This window comes from Pygoscelis adeliae, unplaced genomic scaffold (genome assembly GCF_000699105.1).
Source record: "Pygoscelis adeliae isolate BGI_AS28 unplaced genomic scaffold, ASM69910v1 Scaffold42, whole genome shotgun sequence".
In the NCBI taxonomy this organism is placed as follows: domain Eukaryota; kingdom Metazoa; phylum Chordata; class Aves; order Sphenisciformes; family Spheniscidae; genus Pygoscelis; species Pygoscelis adeliae.
Window position 1 is genome coordinate 8246533 of NW_008824283.1, and position 16771 is coordinate 8263303.

General features: G+C 40.2%; 1 protein-coding gene across 1 annotated transcript in view; it reads left to right on the forward strand.

Moving 5' to 3' along the window:
- The window catches only part of SPIRE1 (spire-type actin nucleation factor 1), a 125228-nt gene that overhangs the window by 55683 nt on the left and 52774 nt on the right, over window positions 1-16771 (forward strand). Inside the window, exon 3 of the mRNA XM_009318579.1 lies at window positions 640-876. Coding sequence (XP_009316854.1) covers window positions 640-876 — 237 coding nt within the window. The remainder of the gene's footprint in view (window positions 1-639; window positions 877-16771) is intronic.

Genomic DNA, 16771 nt, shown 5'->3' on the forward strand with positions numbered 1-16771 from the left:
GCTGTGCAACAGGCAAAGGAGTTCTTGTGGGCTGATGTCCCAGTGCTCAGTGAGTTAATATTGGGATGTCCAATATTGCGATGTCCACAGCTGTGTCCAGACACCTCTCAGGTCAATGAAGAGATGCAGAAACTGAAGGGCAGTTTCCAAGTGTTGTTAATTTGTGGGAGGCGGGAGACATCTCATGTTAGTTTATTCTTTCTTTTAATTTCTTCCCACCTGCCCCCCCCCCCCCCCCCCCACCCCTATGCCCCCCCTCCTCCCCCCCCCAAAGTCATATGCATGTAATACAGTCTTACAAAGTCTAGAGTAATGTTACTTTAAGGTTTGTCGTATTAGAAGGAAAAAGGGAAAATAATCTAAAAAAGTCCTGCTTTGTTTCTAAATTATGAATTTTTATTTCAAACTTTGAAAGAAGAAAGCGGTAGGTATGTGGTATGACCTGCTCTTGCATGTTCTGTGCTGCATTACTGAAGTACTACTGTAGGTATTAGAGGATCATTTTTCTCTTTAATTTTGATGTTTATTGCCCTCTCAGTTGCTAAGTTTGTTATACAAACACCAGAAAAGGGTGTTCCTAGACTGGCCTATTCATTCATGTAAGTGGCATTAATAAATATTTCTTTTCCACTTTTATAGGTTATTGAATCACTAGGGATTACTATATATAAAGCCCTGGACTATGGTTTGAAGGACAATGAAGAGCGGGAATTAAGTCCTCCACTGGAGCAGCTTATTGACCACATGACTAATACCACAGAATCAGATGGGAGTAGGGATGAAGGATATGATGCTCTGGATGAAGGAGTGGAGGATGACAATGATGATGACAAAGAGGAAGTTGAGGCCATTCATTCCTATAAAGATGTCATGAAGGTACAGTAATGGGCAGTTTATATGATATTTCACTGTTTTTATCAATGAGAAAATCAACTCTGTTTTCCATGTTATTGTCCAGTGTGATACTGGCTGTATCATTTTCTGATTTCCCTGGTCATTCTGTAAGGTTTGCTTGCAAAAATGACATGCAGTAGTATTTCATGTTTGACAGTAAGCAACAGAAAATCCATGATCAACTTTTATCGTTGGATGTGCCATTAATATCACATTCTGATTTCATCCATGCACTGGATAGTCAGCCTTCCAGTGTAACATCTGTTGAATTACTTTGTGTACACTTGGATACTTCATGGGCTGTTTCAATTAATTCACCTTTTCATTAGTGCGGTATTAGTATAATTATTCCTTATCAGTTTCTTCCTTTGCCACCCTTCTCTACTGAAGCAGAGGAGTGCTTTTATAAGAGTAGCTTAATTATATGGAGTGAGTCAGGATGCAGTATTTCATTGACGATCATTATGGTTGCGGTTCTTGACCTGAGTTGTGAGATTTGGAAATATAGCTTATGAATTTTAATTGCAACAGGTTCTTTAATGTTATCTGGGCTACTGTGAACAATCATTTAAAAGTATTAACCCTCTATTTTCTATTGATTAGTCTTCAGTACAAATTTTAGAGCCCAGTGAGCTCTTGGTACAGACAAAGGTATTAGTAAGTGTGGATTTTGACAAAATTTGTATAATTGGTTTACGTCATAAATAATCTGAGAGTTTAATACAGGTTGGAAAATGGTGTGCTAACTTGATTGAACCCTGTATATTGCTTCTTCATAAATGTAAGTCATACCTAAGGACCAGAAGCTTAAGTCTGTCACAGAAATTAAGAGTGTAGTGGTGGAAGCTGAGACTAGAAGAGTGTCCCGGATAGCACATCAGGACGCATTAGCAGACAGAAACAAGACCCCACTAAAACCCGCCACTTCTGATGGGTTGTCAGTAAAGAGGGAAGCTCTTAGGAGACTGGAATATGGGAGTAACTTTTGTTTGAGGTGGTTTTGTATCCTTCTTGCATCAGAAATAATACTGAATGCTTAATGCCTTCGTTTTTTCTCCCTCCCTCAGAGAAGCAGGGGTCAGAGAGAGAAACGAATGAAATGGCCTTTCGCTCCCCTGTGATGGGGAGGGCTGGATGAAGTACTCTCCCCTTCAAGCCCCTGCCACTCCCAGCTGTGCTGAGTCGGTGCCCTCGCTGCAGGCAGGAGCGAAGGTTGCTTTGCTCTCTCTTCTGTCTGCCGCTCCCCGCCGCCCACTCATCTTCCCTAGAAGTGGCCAGCAGCACCTTGTTAAGCCTCCCTGGGAACTGCTCCAAACAGCATGGTGTTAAGTAGAGGATAGATGCAATATATCCTCCTTTCCCCCAGTTTGGCAAAAATGCTGTGAATTGGTGGGAGAATCAAAGTTGGATCATTAAGAGGAAGTTTCTCTTAGTGCAGAGGCAGAAGAGACATTTGTATATGCAGAGCTGAGGGCAGTGAACTGTAGAAGTGATTATTTTGCAAGTTCTTTACTTGATTTCTGCAAGCAAGAAAAGATAAGTTTGGAAAACTTCTCTTCAGTTACACTGGTACACATCCCTGAAATACAAAAATGTTTGGTCAGGTTTCAACTGTTAAGGCTGCTGAATGGCAGCTTTCTGGTTCTGCTTTGTTAATACATATCTCTGCTAGTCTGAGGTACCTGCCTATTTCTATGTTCTAAATCGGCATCTTACATTTTAACTTCTATCATCTTTTGCTATTAATTTTTTTATCATCCTGGAAATGTACCGCTTTTGTGACATCACCTTAGTGAACTGAAGCTCAGCTGTCATTTCTACATCGTCCTAACTTTTACTCTGCCATCCCTTGGAATTCTTTTCTCTTGCTGTTGTTGCTTTTGCCTAAATTATTTGCTGCAGGCTTAACTCTGCAACTTGCTTTTATTCCCTACTCTGTGTCGTTACTGCATTGGCAGTACAAGAATGGCAGCATCGTTCTGCCACATTTTTGACATCAGTGTGGATTTGTAAGATCCTTTTTTCTTGACCTCATACCTTTTCAGGGGTAAGACCATGTTTTGTGTGTGGCTTCCCCGCCCCCCCCCAGTGGTAGGAAAACCGTGTTGCAGGCTACACCCTTATTTACCCAGTGACTGTTTCACAACAGTAGTGTGTGGTCTTGTGACGATGAGGCTCGATTATTGTAATTCCCTCTTGGCAAGACTCACTGTGAAGCTTTCTCCTCTGCAGTTTGTAGTGAATGCTGAAGCAGGTTTGCTTGTTGAATTGAGCAACTGTCGTTCTTGTCTACCCTGCATTCTCTAAATTGCAAGCTTGGAAAATGGTAGAGATGGGCTGTGTGCTACTTATATTGATTTTTAAGGTTTTTAACTATATAGTCTCCAGTATGGACATGATTTTGTCCTTGAAATGTGATTATATGTTTCGTTCTTCTCCAGAAACTGTCATTGTCAGGTCCAAGGCCTGTCTGCCACTAAGGCTGAATTTTTTACCATTAATCACTGATGTGGGTGAGCCTATTTTGTGATTAAAACACAGAGATAGATAAGATGTGTCAGGTTTTTCTGTAATGTGAAGTAGGCAAGGTCAACCCTGAACCCTCACCTAACCTGAAAAATGCTGAGTAACGTGGTGGACATCTATTCCCAAGAATTGGGAAAAGGGTAAGTGCTAAACAGTACTGCCAAGATGATCATTGGCAAAGCTCCTGTTTGGAGAAGACATAGACAAGCGTTTGTGCTGCTTCTCGATATATTTGGCTGATTTGGCTTTTGATTTCCTTGGCAGGACCAACCTGCTGCACAGACTTGATCTACTGTTTTTAAAAATGCATCTATGAAGAGAGGAGATGTCGGTTGCCAGACGCTTAACTTTCTTAGTCTTTGATGTATTTCGGGTATGGCAGCCCTAGTGCAAATGAAGGGAGAGATAGAGACAGTAAGGACTGGATGTTTTCAGACAGATGCTTTCCTTGTTTGGGGCCCTCTTCCCTGCCCCTATCCACAGTGCATACGCACTGTGCACATACAGTACAGGAAATCTGTACATCTCAGGAGTGACACATTCGCTGTGCACATACACAAGGACAGAAGTGTACATATTCAGTAATCCTGAGGGGTCGGGAACGCATCAGGTTGACAGCGCATGCACGGCTTGAGGAGCCTTGGGTCAACAGAGGATATAGACAAAGTAGGCCTGGCATGCTGGGTGGTGTTGGGCTTGGTGTATGAAGTCCTGTCATGCGGCACCTTTATCACGGCGTGTGGCCCTCCCTGATACTGAAACGAGATGATGCAGTTTATCAACCTCTTCCAGAGTATGCTCAAACCCTAATTCCACTCCTAATCTTAATGTTATCTCACTCCTTATCCCACTGATCTCTGCAGTCAGATGGTTTAAGCCAGCACCACTTTTCATGTTAACCTGGAGGCGCTTTCTGATCTGCCTTTTATCAATATCTGCTGGCCTGAGCCCCAACCCTAAACCCAGTTCCAGTATTATCGTTTATTCTAGGCCACCATACTCTTCTAATTCCAGATGTAAATAAAGCCGCATAACCCTTTGATAGCAGGTTTTATTCTGCGCTGGTATTTGCTGGGCTGAACTGCCATCCTAGCCCTAGCCCTGTCATTTCTTCCAGCTTCAAACGTCATCGTAGCCAAATCGCTACTGCCAGTACTAGACTTTACCTTAGCTCTTCTTCAGAGCAGAGGTGTTGTCAGTAGTATCTGCAAATCGTGACACTAATCTTTGTCACTGCCTTTTTATGTAGGTCTCGTAGAAGATACGTAAGGAGGCAGTGGTCTTCTTGAACCAGTATCTTGCCCTTACTTATGTTGACCTTTCATCCCAAAAGTTAACTCAACTTTAACAGGAACCTTATCTGTAGCTGAGCCACACCTTCTTGTCTCAGAGGCAAATAAATATAGGTGGATGGCCCCCAGTACTTGGTGGCTTCTGGTCCCAGACCTTAGGTAACTAATCACTTTTAGGTAGTTCAGTAATAATGTTTGTTAATTCTGACCAAAAATTAACTGTTGTGCAACTGCTGCTTCACAAAGATGAAGTAGTGACCCAGGTCCCATAGTAAACAAAACTCGTACTTAGGAAATCTCCATGCTGACCTTTTAACTTACATGAAAATTATTTTCAGAGCAGCATGTGCAGTATTGTGTTATTTTGCTATAACAAATGTAAACAAGATTACAGTTTGCAATATTTTTATTGGTAGAAATTAGTGTTTGTGCTTTGCAAAGAAAAGAGGAAGAATAAATTGTTTCTGTCAAAACCCCTGCATATTTCGGATATTTTAATTGTCCTTTAATCATTGGCATGGTCTCTAAAATAAGAAACTTTTAAGTCTAGGTGACTTGTATGTCTTGGTAGTTCAAGTATATGACTGACTTCTTTCAGCTGGAAGGAACTGAAATTTGCAGTGGTGATATTGATCTGCTTGTGTTTTGTTTTGAGTACTCTGATGGTAGTACAGATCAACTATCTATGGCATGTGTAGAGTTTTAGAGGAAAAGAAGAGTATGTCCTGTCTCCATGCAATTACAGGCAGGATGAGAAGATCTACATTTAGATATAAGTACTTTGGAAGCTCCCTTCTGAGTTTGAGGACATACGTTATTATCATATAGATGGTATGACCCCGTGTAAGTATAATATGGGAACCTGTCAGAGAGGAACCAGAAAATGCACTTAAAAACAAGTATTTGTTTATGACAGTTAAAGAATTCATGTTACTGGAATTCAAAGGCCCAAACTTGCGCCTAGTCCATGAGGTTGAAATTAGTAAGATGCAGCTTTCTATGAATGTAATTCTGTTTAAGGCTGGGTTGGCTTTAGCATTTTTATATGAGCCTGCAGAACAGTATTTATGCATCATTTCAAAACAAGCAGCTTGCAGTGTACCCTGTAACTCTGTCTGAAGCTGGTGAAGATTTTGGAACCTTATTGAGATGATAGCCAATGTCCCAGGTGTTGTCAGTTCATTTTATATTAAAAAGGAATGCAACAACATTGGCAATTTGTGAAAATCATCATGCTCAAAAAAGACAAAAATTGATCAGCTCTCTTCTCTTGAGTCCTGTTCGTAGTGTACTCAAATGTCACGTGCTAGTCTTTATCTTGGTGGATCTTCTTTTAGAAAAAGGCGATCTATGTCTCCACATGTTGATGGGGGAAAAAATTGAAATTACAGTGGGTTGGAAGTCCTCAGTTCCCTTCACTTTTGTTGTCACAGTACTTGAGCTTGATTTGCTTGGCTTGACCAAAAATTAATCATCTTCTACCCATGGATCTTCAGTTGTCCAGACAGACCTGGTGTCTGAGACCCCTTTTGTAATGTTGGGGAACCTCCTGTCCCAACTGTTTGGGTCCCTGAAAGTATAACCATCTAGTTTTTGTACCTCTTAAGTTCTGAGGGGGGCCAGATTCTCCTTTGGCTATTCCTTTTTGCAGTTTAACTCTTTGGGGACTGTAAGCTAGAAAGAAACCCAAAGAGCTCCCAAAATGATTTTGTGAACATCCCCCCATATCATACTGCTATGGTGGATGCCCTTGGGGAGTTTGGGCCTCTGAAGTTGGACCTTCGTGGTGCTGGTCTGAGCAGGTAGACGAGTTGTGTTGGCACACTCCCTGGCCACCCTTTCTCTCTGTGATGCATTGACAGAAGTGGGACCTCAGAGTTCAGCAGCGAAGCCCCACTGCTCATCTCCTGTGCTTAGGGGCTTAAAAACATTCCCTTTTGGGCTCTTACCCTCCCAAAGCATGCTGACTGAGAGTACATGGTTTTGTATCAACTACCCAGTGTCTTCAGACAGACATACAGACATCGTGAAGGTCCCAGAAAAACAATTTCTGGGATTGGGTTAACAAAGGAACATATAGCTCTTGACTGAATAGGACACATCCACGTGCATTTTCTTATTCCTTCACCATTCTTTGAGCTAACTTGGAGTTGTGTTAGAAATGCGGTAAACTTGCTATTTTTCTCTTGCCCAAGCAAGCCTTGTACATCATGCTTATTCGTTCAAACCATAGCATGTTTCTTCTGTCTGTGCTGTCATCTTGTCTGGGATCCACATCACCTATATTTAGTCAAAGCATCCCTAAAGTTTTTTTTGTTTGGTTTTGTTAACTCCATCAGTTCCTTCATCTGTTTTTCTGCAAGACCCCTCAAACATTTGTGCAGGCACAACTGAAGGACTGGCGGAGTAAACTGTGCTGCTGGCTGAGTCGTGAAAGGAGTCAGTGTTTGAAGCTCCAGTACTGTGCACGCCCAGGGAGCTGAGCCGAGGACAAACTATGCAAAATAAAGCAGAAGTGTCTCTCTGCGTGTTTGAGTCTTCGTAATGTATGAGCAATATCTCCATGATGTTGGTTTTAAAATAAAATTATTTAGCACTAATAATAGAGTTTTGATATGAAAGGCTTTATAAACAGCCGCAGAGCAAGTAGATTCATGACAACTGAGAACTCTGCAAGTGAAAGATAAGTAGAAGTGGAAGTAATTTTGTACTGTTCACAATGTTTATTTTAAGAGGTTTTGCTTATAACTGCATTATACCAAATGTACTTGCAAGGAAGTTGTCCCTCATGACTTTGGTGTTCTCATTAAAAAAGAAGGGGTTTTTTTTTTCCTTGCTTTAATTATTCTCATACAGAACAGTGGAAACATCCCTTCCATTGACGTGGGCTTAGATGGATTGGAGTGTCTTATTCTAGGCTGGGAGACAAAACCAAATAACTTTTTCTGCGGTGATTTTTACCTTCCCATTATGGCTCACAGTAATGCATCTACGACAGTTAAAAACCCCTGTACCCGTAATTCACATAATTATACTGGTATAACCTGTCTAAGGTCTAAAATCGTCTGAGGAATCCAAGGAGTTGTCCAACAAAAACAGGAAACACAGATTGGGTGTTCAGATTATTTTTATGTATGGGGAGGCTAGAATACACCTGAAATTTGTGTGTGGCCTTTATGCATCTAAAAGAAGCAGAGTAGGGCATGGACTTTTTTCCCATCTGTTTTATGCTGCAATTATTATAAATAATTTATACATGGATAAAAATAAAATTCCCATTTTTAGTGGAGGTGGAAGGATTCTTTGGTAATGGTGTTCCATAGTGCATAAAATGCTGAATTTGTCATGACAGAGCTCCAGTTTTCTCTTTAAAAATATGAATGTCTAATACAATTGTCTAAAGCAATCTGTTAGAAATAACACATCTGAGTATGAGGTTTAAGCTGAAGTACCAAAGAACTCATGTTAGCCTGTGCTGCTAAAATAGACCCTGGAGACTAAATTAGATTAATGAGTGTTTACTTTCATAAGGTATGTTTTGTTTGATCAGATTAATTTGAAATTCTAACTAATGACTGGAAATCAGGGTAACGGTTGGTCAGTTAACACAGTAATGCTGTAGTGACCCGTAACAAAGTAAAAAAAGAGCAGAGCCGCCATTTGTTACAAAAGTGACCCATACGGATTAACTCCAGCCCTCAGCGGGGCCATGCAGGCTGACCTGTCCAAAGCTGAAGGGATCTGCCTGAGAGTCTCTCTTTTCAACTCGCGACCGCCGTCCCTCTCCAGGTGTTGAAACTGGTAAGTGCACAGAAGGCCGTGATGGATTTTTCAGATTCACTGTCAGCCTGGTAAAGGCAGTAGATCTGCTCAGAAAAATTAGCCAGGACAGCAGCTTGTCTTACGTTAGGGTTTGGCAAAGGTTCCTCTTGTCAGAATCTAGTTTCCGCCCATGTAGACTTTGCAGTCTTGGATGTTCGTGGTGTTGCAGCTAGCTTTTTAGCTCTACTGGCTCCTTTCGCTACTTTAAAAATGCAAGCCATTTTTATACAGATTCACATGACGTCTTCTATCGTGTCTGTAAGGCACAAGTGTTCTTTGCTTTCCATGTAATGCCAACATCCCATAGGGAATATCCCATGTACCTTATCAGTACTGTTTGTATTATTTACATTATGTGTGTGATGCATGTTTTAGTAGGCAAGTAAATTAACAGTGATATGCAAAATTGCTGTACAATTTTCTCTCTCATATAGCATTATGTGTTGAAGGTTCCAGTAGCTGCCCTCACAGACCATATTCAAAACAGTAGATTAACTTGTTTCTGCAGTTTTTAAGTTGTGCATATACACCTTTTGTTTGAAATGAGCAGTATAGGTGTTCCTGTAGCTGTAATGCTCTACAGGCATGAGAGAAGCAGGATTTATGGGGTGGCGGAGAACTTCTTAATTAGGCCGACTGATTTAGCTGGGGAAAAATATGTTAGCCTTTCCAGGCTGAAGTGAAAGGGCCAACGGAATGCTCTATAGGCGTGAGAGAAGCAGGATTTATGGGGTGGCAGAGAACTTCTTAATTAGGCCAACTGATTTAGCTGGGGAAAAATGTTAGCCTTTCCAGGCTGAAGTGAAAGGGCCAACGGCAGAGTCTCCAAGTGCTTGCCCGCTATAAATTTTGGAGTCTCTAACTTCTGTGAGGTGTTAGAGCCTCACAATCCACTACCCCATTCAGGAGAGGGGTCAAGAGGAAAAGTGGATGTGGAAGTTTTGCCTTTTCTAGTTCTTGCCAGGACACAAATTACTAGATTTGAGGATGCTCAGAAGTTTTTCTTGCTGACAGCAGTTGTGTAAAAAACTATGGGTATTTCAGTTGTCAATATTGCTAGTTCACAGCCACTTTAAGGATGATATAATTGCATTGCCGAAGAAAATGGAAGCAGCATAGATGCTACAAAATTAGTTAATTCCTTATAGAGGCATATTGTACTGTAACAGCAACATGGGAAAAGTAAAGAAATGGAGTGAGGGCCCTTTAATTAAGCCACTGTGAAATTCTTGCTTTTGAATTATTCAAGAGGGAGCCTTGGGCTTGAGGCAAAGTTTCTTTTGGTGCATTTATTTCCGTGCTGGTAACAGTATTAAAAGAAATGAAAGATTTGGAGGAAAGTTGTTTGAATGGACTTAAAAGTACCACTAATTTTCCAAAATAATAATCTCTCTATTTTAGCTATGTGATTTTTTTTAATATGCTCTTGATTACTGTATTCCCATGATGCTATTTTCTGCTCCCCTTTGCTTAGTGTACTGTTGCATGCTGTATTGTAGAAAAATATTTAAGTGAGATAAGGCCATTTGATACAAAGAACTAAAGAATGTATATTTGATTGTGCTGTCCCCTGAAGATCTGAATCTAAAAGTCAGAATATCGTATTTATCCCAAAGATTGGTCTGAAGACAGGGAATGTTTTGCATTTCTTAGTAAAAGGATTTTTACAGTAGGTTTTTGTTTAAAACATGGAGTTGCAACATCCTTAAATAGTATTGTAACTGAAGTAGTCTTAAGGGGTAGCTTTCAAAAGACTATTGTCCACAGGATGCATGGCCCTGAGTGTATTTTAAATGATTGATTTGTAAATATTTTTAACGAAATAACACAATGGAAAAGCAGTATTCTTCTGGGTGATGGCTGCAGTGCGTTTCTCAGGTAATTTTAGCTTTGCCTTACTCCATCGCTTGGGCCACACCGTCCCAATGCTTGTGCATCTGTGCAGATGAGTCTTGTGTGCGTAGTTGTGGAGAATTATTTGAACATTTTAATCTTGCAGCCTTCCTAATAACTCACACTAACTTGTGCCACTGAACAAAATGGTCCCAAGAGATAAACTCCTTGAATCTACTAAGTTTGGCAGAGCATTTGTTGAAGGGAAGGTGTAGGCTAGCGTGGAAGCTATAGGAAGACAGCAGGCATGGGAATTCAGGGATTTTGTGTGGGGAGGCGAAATGAACAGGCAGAGCTGAGTAGCAACCGTGGCTACTCGTTGTTTGGACACCCGAACTAAATCATATAAAGAAGAAGATTTAGCTAAGAGATTGGCAAGGGCAGGAAGCTAAGGGATCGTGCTGAGGGAAGCCAGCTGCACGCGGGGGCAATGCTTCATAGGCTGCTCTGAGTTTGCTTTGTGTAAAGCCTGTAAAGCAGGCACTAGGAAGACTTTTTTTGGAAGCCTGGTTGGATTGAAAACAGAGGAGTTTTTTTGCCTTTGCCCTGAAGAGAGAACAAACCCCCTTGTTTTATTGTTATTTATGTATTTGCATCTCTGAGAAAGAGGCTAGAAACTTGATTTTAAACACTAGAAAAAACAGGCTTTTGTTTTATTGTTACTGAGTTCATGATGGTAAGGAAGAACAAGATACTTTGGGTGATTTAAGCCAAAAGAGAGTTCTATGGTTTTTTGCCTGGCTTTTTCCTAGGACAAAGCAAGCTTGGAGTTGGGACAAGAGGGTCCTAATGGGCAATTGTATTTGTTTTTCCTTTTCGGCATGCCAAGATTTCTTGATGTGAGCACTAAGACCAACACTCGCTTTAGATGAGCAAATTCTCATGAAGCCAAATCTCTTTATGAACTGGTCTCTTCTAATCCATTCATGTCGATCAGTCCACTATATCACACTGTGTGTAACAAGCCCCCATATATGTATTTAATGCAGTCACACACACTCGCACAGCTAGATGTAAAATATCACTGTCCTCAGTCCACTTTTTAAAATGGAAAGATTATAAGGTGATGTTTGAAAACAGGATGGCATTGGGGGGAAGAAAATGAGCTATAGGGTTTGTTTTTTTAAAAAACTTAGACTTCTGTGGTAGCATGTAATATTAACAAATGAAAAAACTGAAGTTCAGGAGAGTATTAGTCAGCATGATTTATTAAGTCTTTTCATGTCTGGACAGAGGAATCATGTCACAGTAGAAATATTTTTAATGGCTCAGAGGTAAAAAAAAAAAAAAAAAAAAAATTTTTTCAAGGATTAAGTCTTTTCATGTCTGGACAGAGGAATCATGTCACAGTAGAAATATTTTTAATGGCTCCAGAGAAAAAAAAAAAAAAAAAGAAAATATGTTTTCCGGGCAACACACATGTTTGGAAATAAAAATATTCAGTAAGTTAATTTTGCCCTTGGGTTTGCGTTTAATTTCTTATAAACCTATACAGAAAGTGAAGGGATTCCTGTACCTTAGCTTGATCAAGAAAGCTGGGGACAGTTTGTGTAAATCCCTTTAATGTAATTTTAAAGCAGCTTTGAATGTGACAAGTATTTAAGTGAATTATGTTGATAGACAGGTTTCATTAATTAAAGTGATGTCATTTGGTGTCTTAAACATTTGTCCTGATTTTTCATTCTGGGCAGTGTAATTGGAGGTCAACACATGGTCTGCTTTACTTTGAAAGTAACCACTGTGCTCGTTTTAAAAGGGTGATGTCAGTCCTTTTCGTATTTGAATGTGTTAGTGAGCAAAGGCGGGGCGTTTATTGCAATTTCTTGTCCTGGAAATGGTGCTTACCGTGTTTGGAGCCAGGTCACATTGTTGGGGACTTTCCAGTGAAGAGTCTGGCTGCCAGAGGCACTTGGCCTCATGGTGTCACCTTCAGCAGAAGTGCTGAGATTTGTCCTTACGGGAAACCTTTAAAAAAACCAAACTGCAAAACAGTTGCAAAAAGTGTACCTCTGAACACTGTGGGTTGTTTTTTCTTTCCTACCTGGGCCCACTTTTTGTCATGAGTGGCTGAAGAAGGAGAGGGGGAGAGGGAATGTGCCTGCTCCTTCCAGGTGCTCTCCCGGTGGCCAGGGGATGCATGGCACCCATCTGCCCTCGGCCTGGCTCTTGGGTCAAGTGAGCCAGGTAAAACAGGAAGGGGTGTCTCTGTCGTATCGAGGATACTTTCTGTCGTAAAGATGAAACTCAAGAGGTTTGTAATCTCCCACCGGTTATTACTTCTGCCTGGGTGCACAGCAGTGAACTGCTGAGGTGAGATAACTGGCAAGATAACTAGGCCACCCCCCCAACCTCTATTGTCTTACATGCCTACCACAATAAAATTATTAATAATTTTCTTTACCACTCTGACAGATAAAGATAACCTCTCTTTGAGGTTAATTTGGCAGCTATCTAGGCCTTTTAATGAAGACACTGCAAGCAGAGTAGTTTCTTGGCAGCTCCCTGCTGGTGTCATGCCAAATTTGAGGGAACTGAGCCCCCCTCACCTTCCCCACCTCCCCCAGCTTCCACTTGAAGCTGTCTTTCTCATGGGACCCTGATGTATACTTAAGTATACTGGCAAAAAGTCCTTTAGAAACACTTAGTTTGGGGCTTTTTGACAAGAGTGATGTTTTCAGCTATCTTTGCTGGCAGAACAAGCTGTAAGCTTTAACACTCATCGGTTTTACACCAGACTCTTTGTAGATGTGACGGTACATCCTAAATTCAGTTCAGAGCTGTCAACAAACTCCACTTGAGGCACTTTGCCAGTGTCTTAGATTTGTCCCTTTATCCATTGCTATCAAGTTCTTCTGTATGAAGTTGATGTTAAACTGGCTTTCATCTTGCTGAAGGTAGCGATGTTTGAAATAGATTTATATATTTGCATTTCTAGTTACCTGTTCTTTGCTCTTACATCTTGTTTATTTTAAAAATAACTGCCCTGAGTTTTGGCCTTCAAAAGTGGCTTTATCATGAAAAACGTCAGTAGAGAAAAGAGTTACCCAAGAGTAACAATTGGTCTTTGACTATATGCAGGAGAGTACTCTACCGCGATCACCCCTTTGATAACCTTACTCTCCATGGACTGAGGTCACTACAGTATTAATTACATTCCAGAGATTTAATTCTTTTTATATTTCTGCTTTGGAAGGCATTGATAAACGTATCATGAAAAAGCATCTATTTCAACGGCCATGTAGTAGTTGTAGATGCCTTTGCAAGTGCCAGGGGTTTTAAAGGTAGCTTTGAAGTTGAAGAACTGAGCTGGGAGTTCCAGCCTGACTTGCAGAGATATATCTTTCATGATATGTAACTGAGAACAGGTAAATAATTATCTATGGTGCAGGTCCTTAGAATACTTGGCACAAAATAGTTTAATTATTTGAAGAGCTGTGTTTGGAAACAAAGCACTCATGCAGCAGTTGACTGGAGAACTAAGAAAGTGATTTGCCTCTTTCCATTTTCTCTTTTTCCCTTCAGATAATAAGATTTTGATGAAGAGGTGGCTGGTAGATGGGTTGTGGTGTGTGTTTTTTTATTGTTGTTGTTCGTTTTTTCCCTTAACTATTCTCTGTCAAGGACACATCCCTTTTACTGCAGAACATGCTTGTTTCTACAAGGCTCCTTCTTAGATAAGAATGGTAAGACTTATCTGTTGTGGTTGAAATAACCTGAAGTGCAAAATTATTTTATGTTAATTAAAAGGAAGGTAATAAGAGTTGGGGAAGACTCTTCAAATACTTTAAACTATGTATTTCTTTTCCAATGCAGTTTTTTTTTGAGTGTGCAAAGAAATTCATTTCAAAAAGAATGCTCAGCATTTGAAAGTGCAAGTAGCTCTTTTTGAAAATATAACAAACCTTGCTTGTTTTTGCCATCAGAGATTGGCCAAGGTGCATGGCTTTGCCGCCTTCTACAAGTGGCATATTTTGAAATAAGCAAGCTGTTAGAAAGAACAGCCAAACCCTAAGGAAGAAGAAGAAAAGTTTCTGAATTTAGTTTTAGTGAGTGAGGAACTCTCTTGCTGTGTATCTTTGGGTTCTCGTCTTGTGTTGAGGTCTGTGTTGTTCATCCTTTTTGGAAGCAAGGACTCATTCCTGTCCCCTCCAAGGAGTCAGGATGTTAAAATAAAACTAATATATTTTAAGACTGGAGCAAGAGGTCCGCCTTTAGATTGTACTAGAATCTTCACAATCTCTTAATTAGAAATAATGAAGATTACATATCATTTGTATTCCTACGAGTTCAGGACCTAAGATTTCAGGAAAACCACCAATTACTACAAGATGCATAATAATTCACTACAGTTGTCCATTCTAAATTTTCATATGGAGACTGAAATCTTTTTAGCAGATAGGAGTGCAAATGGACCAACAAAGCAGGGACATGATGGAAAAATATGCTGTAGCGTCCTACGTAATTTGGTCAGCTATGGCTTTGATCCAGAATTTTTTTTATTTTCTTTATCAGAAAAGATTCCTGACCAGCTCAGTGGGGTTTGCATCAGCCTCAGATCTCCATTGGCAAAATAGAATTGGTAATTGCTAGTGTCAGAAGGGTGAGAGAATACATGCAGCATGGACTGCGAGGCAACTACTGTGATGGAGCCCCTACAGCACGACTACAGTCCCCGTGGTGTAGACTCAGTGCAGTTTGGGATATATGAAGTGGCCTCGAATGCTTGACAGAGTGGTGGTTTTACTCGTGTTGCTGCCGTTGGCAAGAAATGTGTGGAGCCAAAGCAAAGCAGTAAAGCTGTCTTTCCCTCAAGTCTCTGAGCAGTCAGGGCAGTATAAACACCATCTGCAGTCCCTACAGGTGGTAATCCCACCTATGCACAGGGCGTATGTCAAAGCCATTGACTCTAGATAATTCAATTTCTAGTAATTACTACACTGGAGACAATTTCCAGGAATGGAGCGTGCATAGAGGAAGAGGACAAAAAAGGGCACCACCACCAGAAATAGAGGGAATTGAGGAGAAAATAACACCTTTTAAGTTCTGATTTATTGGATATCTGTTCTGCTTGAATAAGCAAGGATATGTATATGAATCAAAATTACAGTATTTTGTTTTTAATCAATTAATAAATTGTGGCTTAAATAATTTTATTCATGCCTATTTTAGAGTGGCATATGTTCTAAGTATTAACATTTATGTAACTGATACGCTTGATAAGACAATTGCAGTGTAGATTCAATGGCTATAAATTTTAAGAAAAAAATGTTAAGCATACTCGCCTTGAAGAAAAAGAGGAAGAATTTTTCTGTAGGCCTTTTTCATGCAATCAGAGTTTCAAGACCTGATTTCCAGGTACTACAAATAAGGAGTACGGTATACATGAAGGAATAGAATAGGTTTCCATACACTGAGATCTAAGGAAAGCAAAATGAGACTGGTTAGAAGTTGCTGGATTTATTCATTGGGAGTGAAGTTTAAAAGCTTGTTATGTTTAGTAATGCAGTTTGTTTGGTTATGCAGCTGGAAATCTGGTTTTTTGGATAGGAATAAAAAGTCATGCTTCAGGACAAAACATGAAAGCAAATTATTATTATGCCTACTGAGAGAAGTTTCAGCACTTCACATAAAAACAAACAAGCTTCCCACACACATACATTTTAAAGCTCTATACGTGAACTGTAAATTGCTGCCAAGGAAAGTGCATGTTTTTATTTTAGTTCATATATTCTAATTGGATTTTAAGTGGCTCATGAATAAAACTGCCTTACATTAATATATTGTCTCTCATTTAGTAAGTATGCAAACATCTGAACTGTTTAGTCATGAGATTGATGGGCATTATTGAAAAATTGGTAAAGAAGCAATCTCTTCTGCATTATTCTCTCCTTCCTTTCTATGTGTGTCAGTGAGATTTGGTTTCTGATTTGAGAGTCATTCTCTGCCATTTTCTGTTGCCTTTTGATAAAATTGTTTTCTCTTTTATTCTGTTTGAAAATTTCACTATTTTCTACTGTTTTTCCAGAGATATTCTGTTTTTTGGTTTTTTTTCCAAGCAGTACCCCGAGTGTAATGGCTGCTTTATACGCTTGTATGGAGGCTTGGGGAGAGGGGAAGAAAGAGGGGCATCTGTCCTGCTCTCATTCTCTGCTGCCATACGCCAAGCATCCTGGTACAAAACCAACTCTCCTCTCTTTTCTGCTGAACAGAAGTAGTAGCTCCAGTAAGAAGGCACCCTCCAGCCCTAAGGAGGGCCTAGAGAAGCATGGCAGACAACCATACAAAAGGACATTACAGGGGTGCAACTCCTTGCTATCAGTTGTTTGGGTCTAAGTTATTTAATA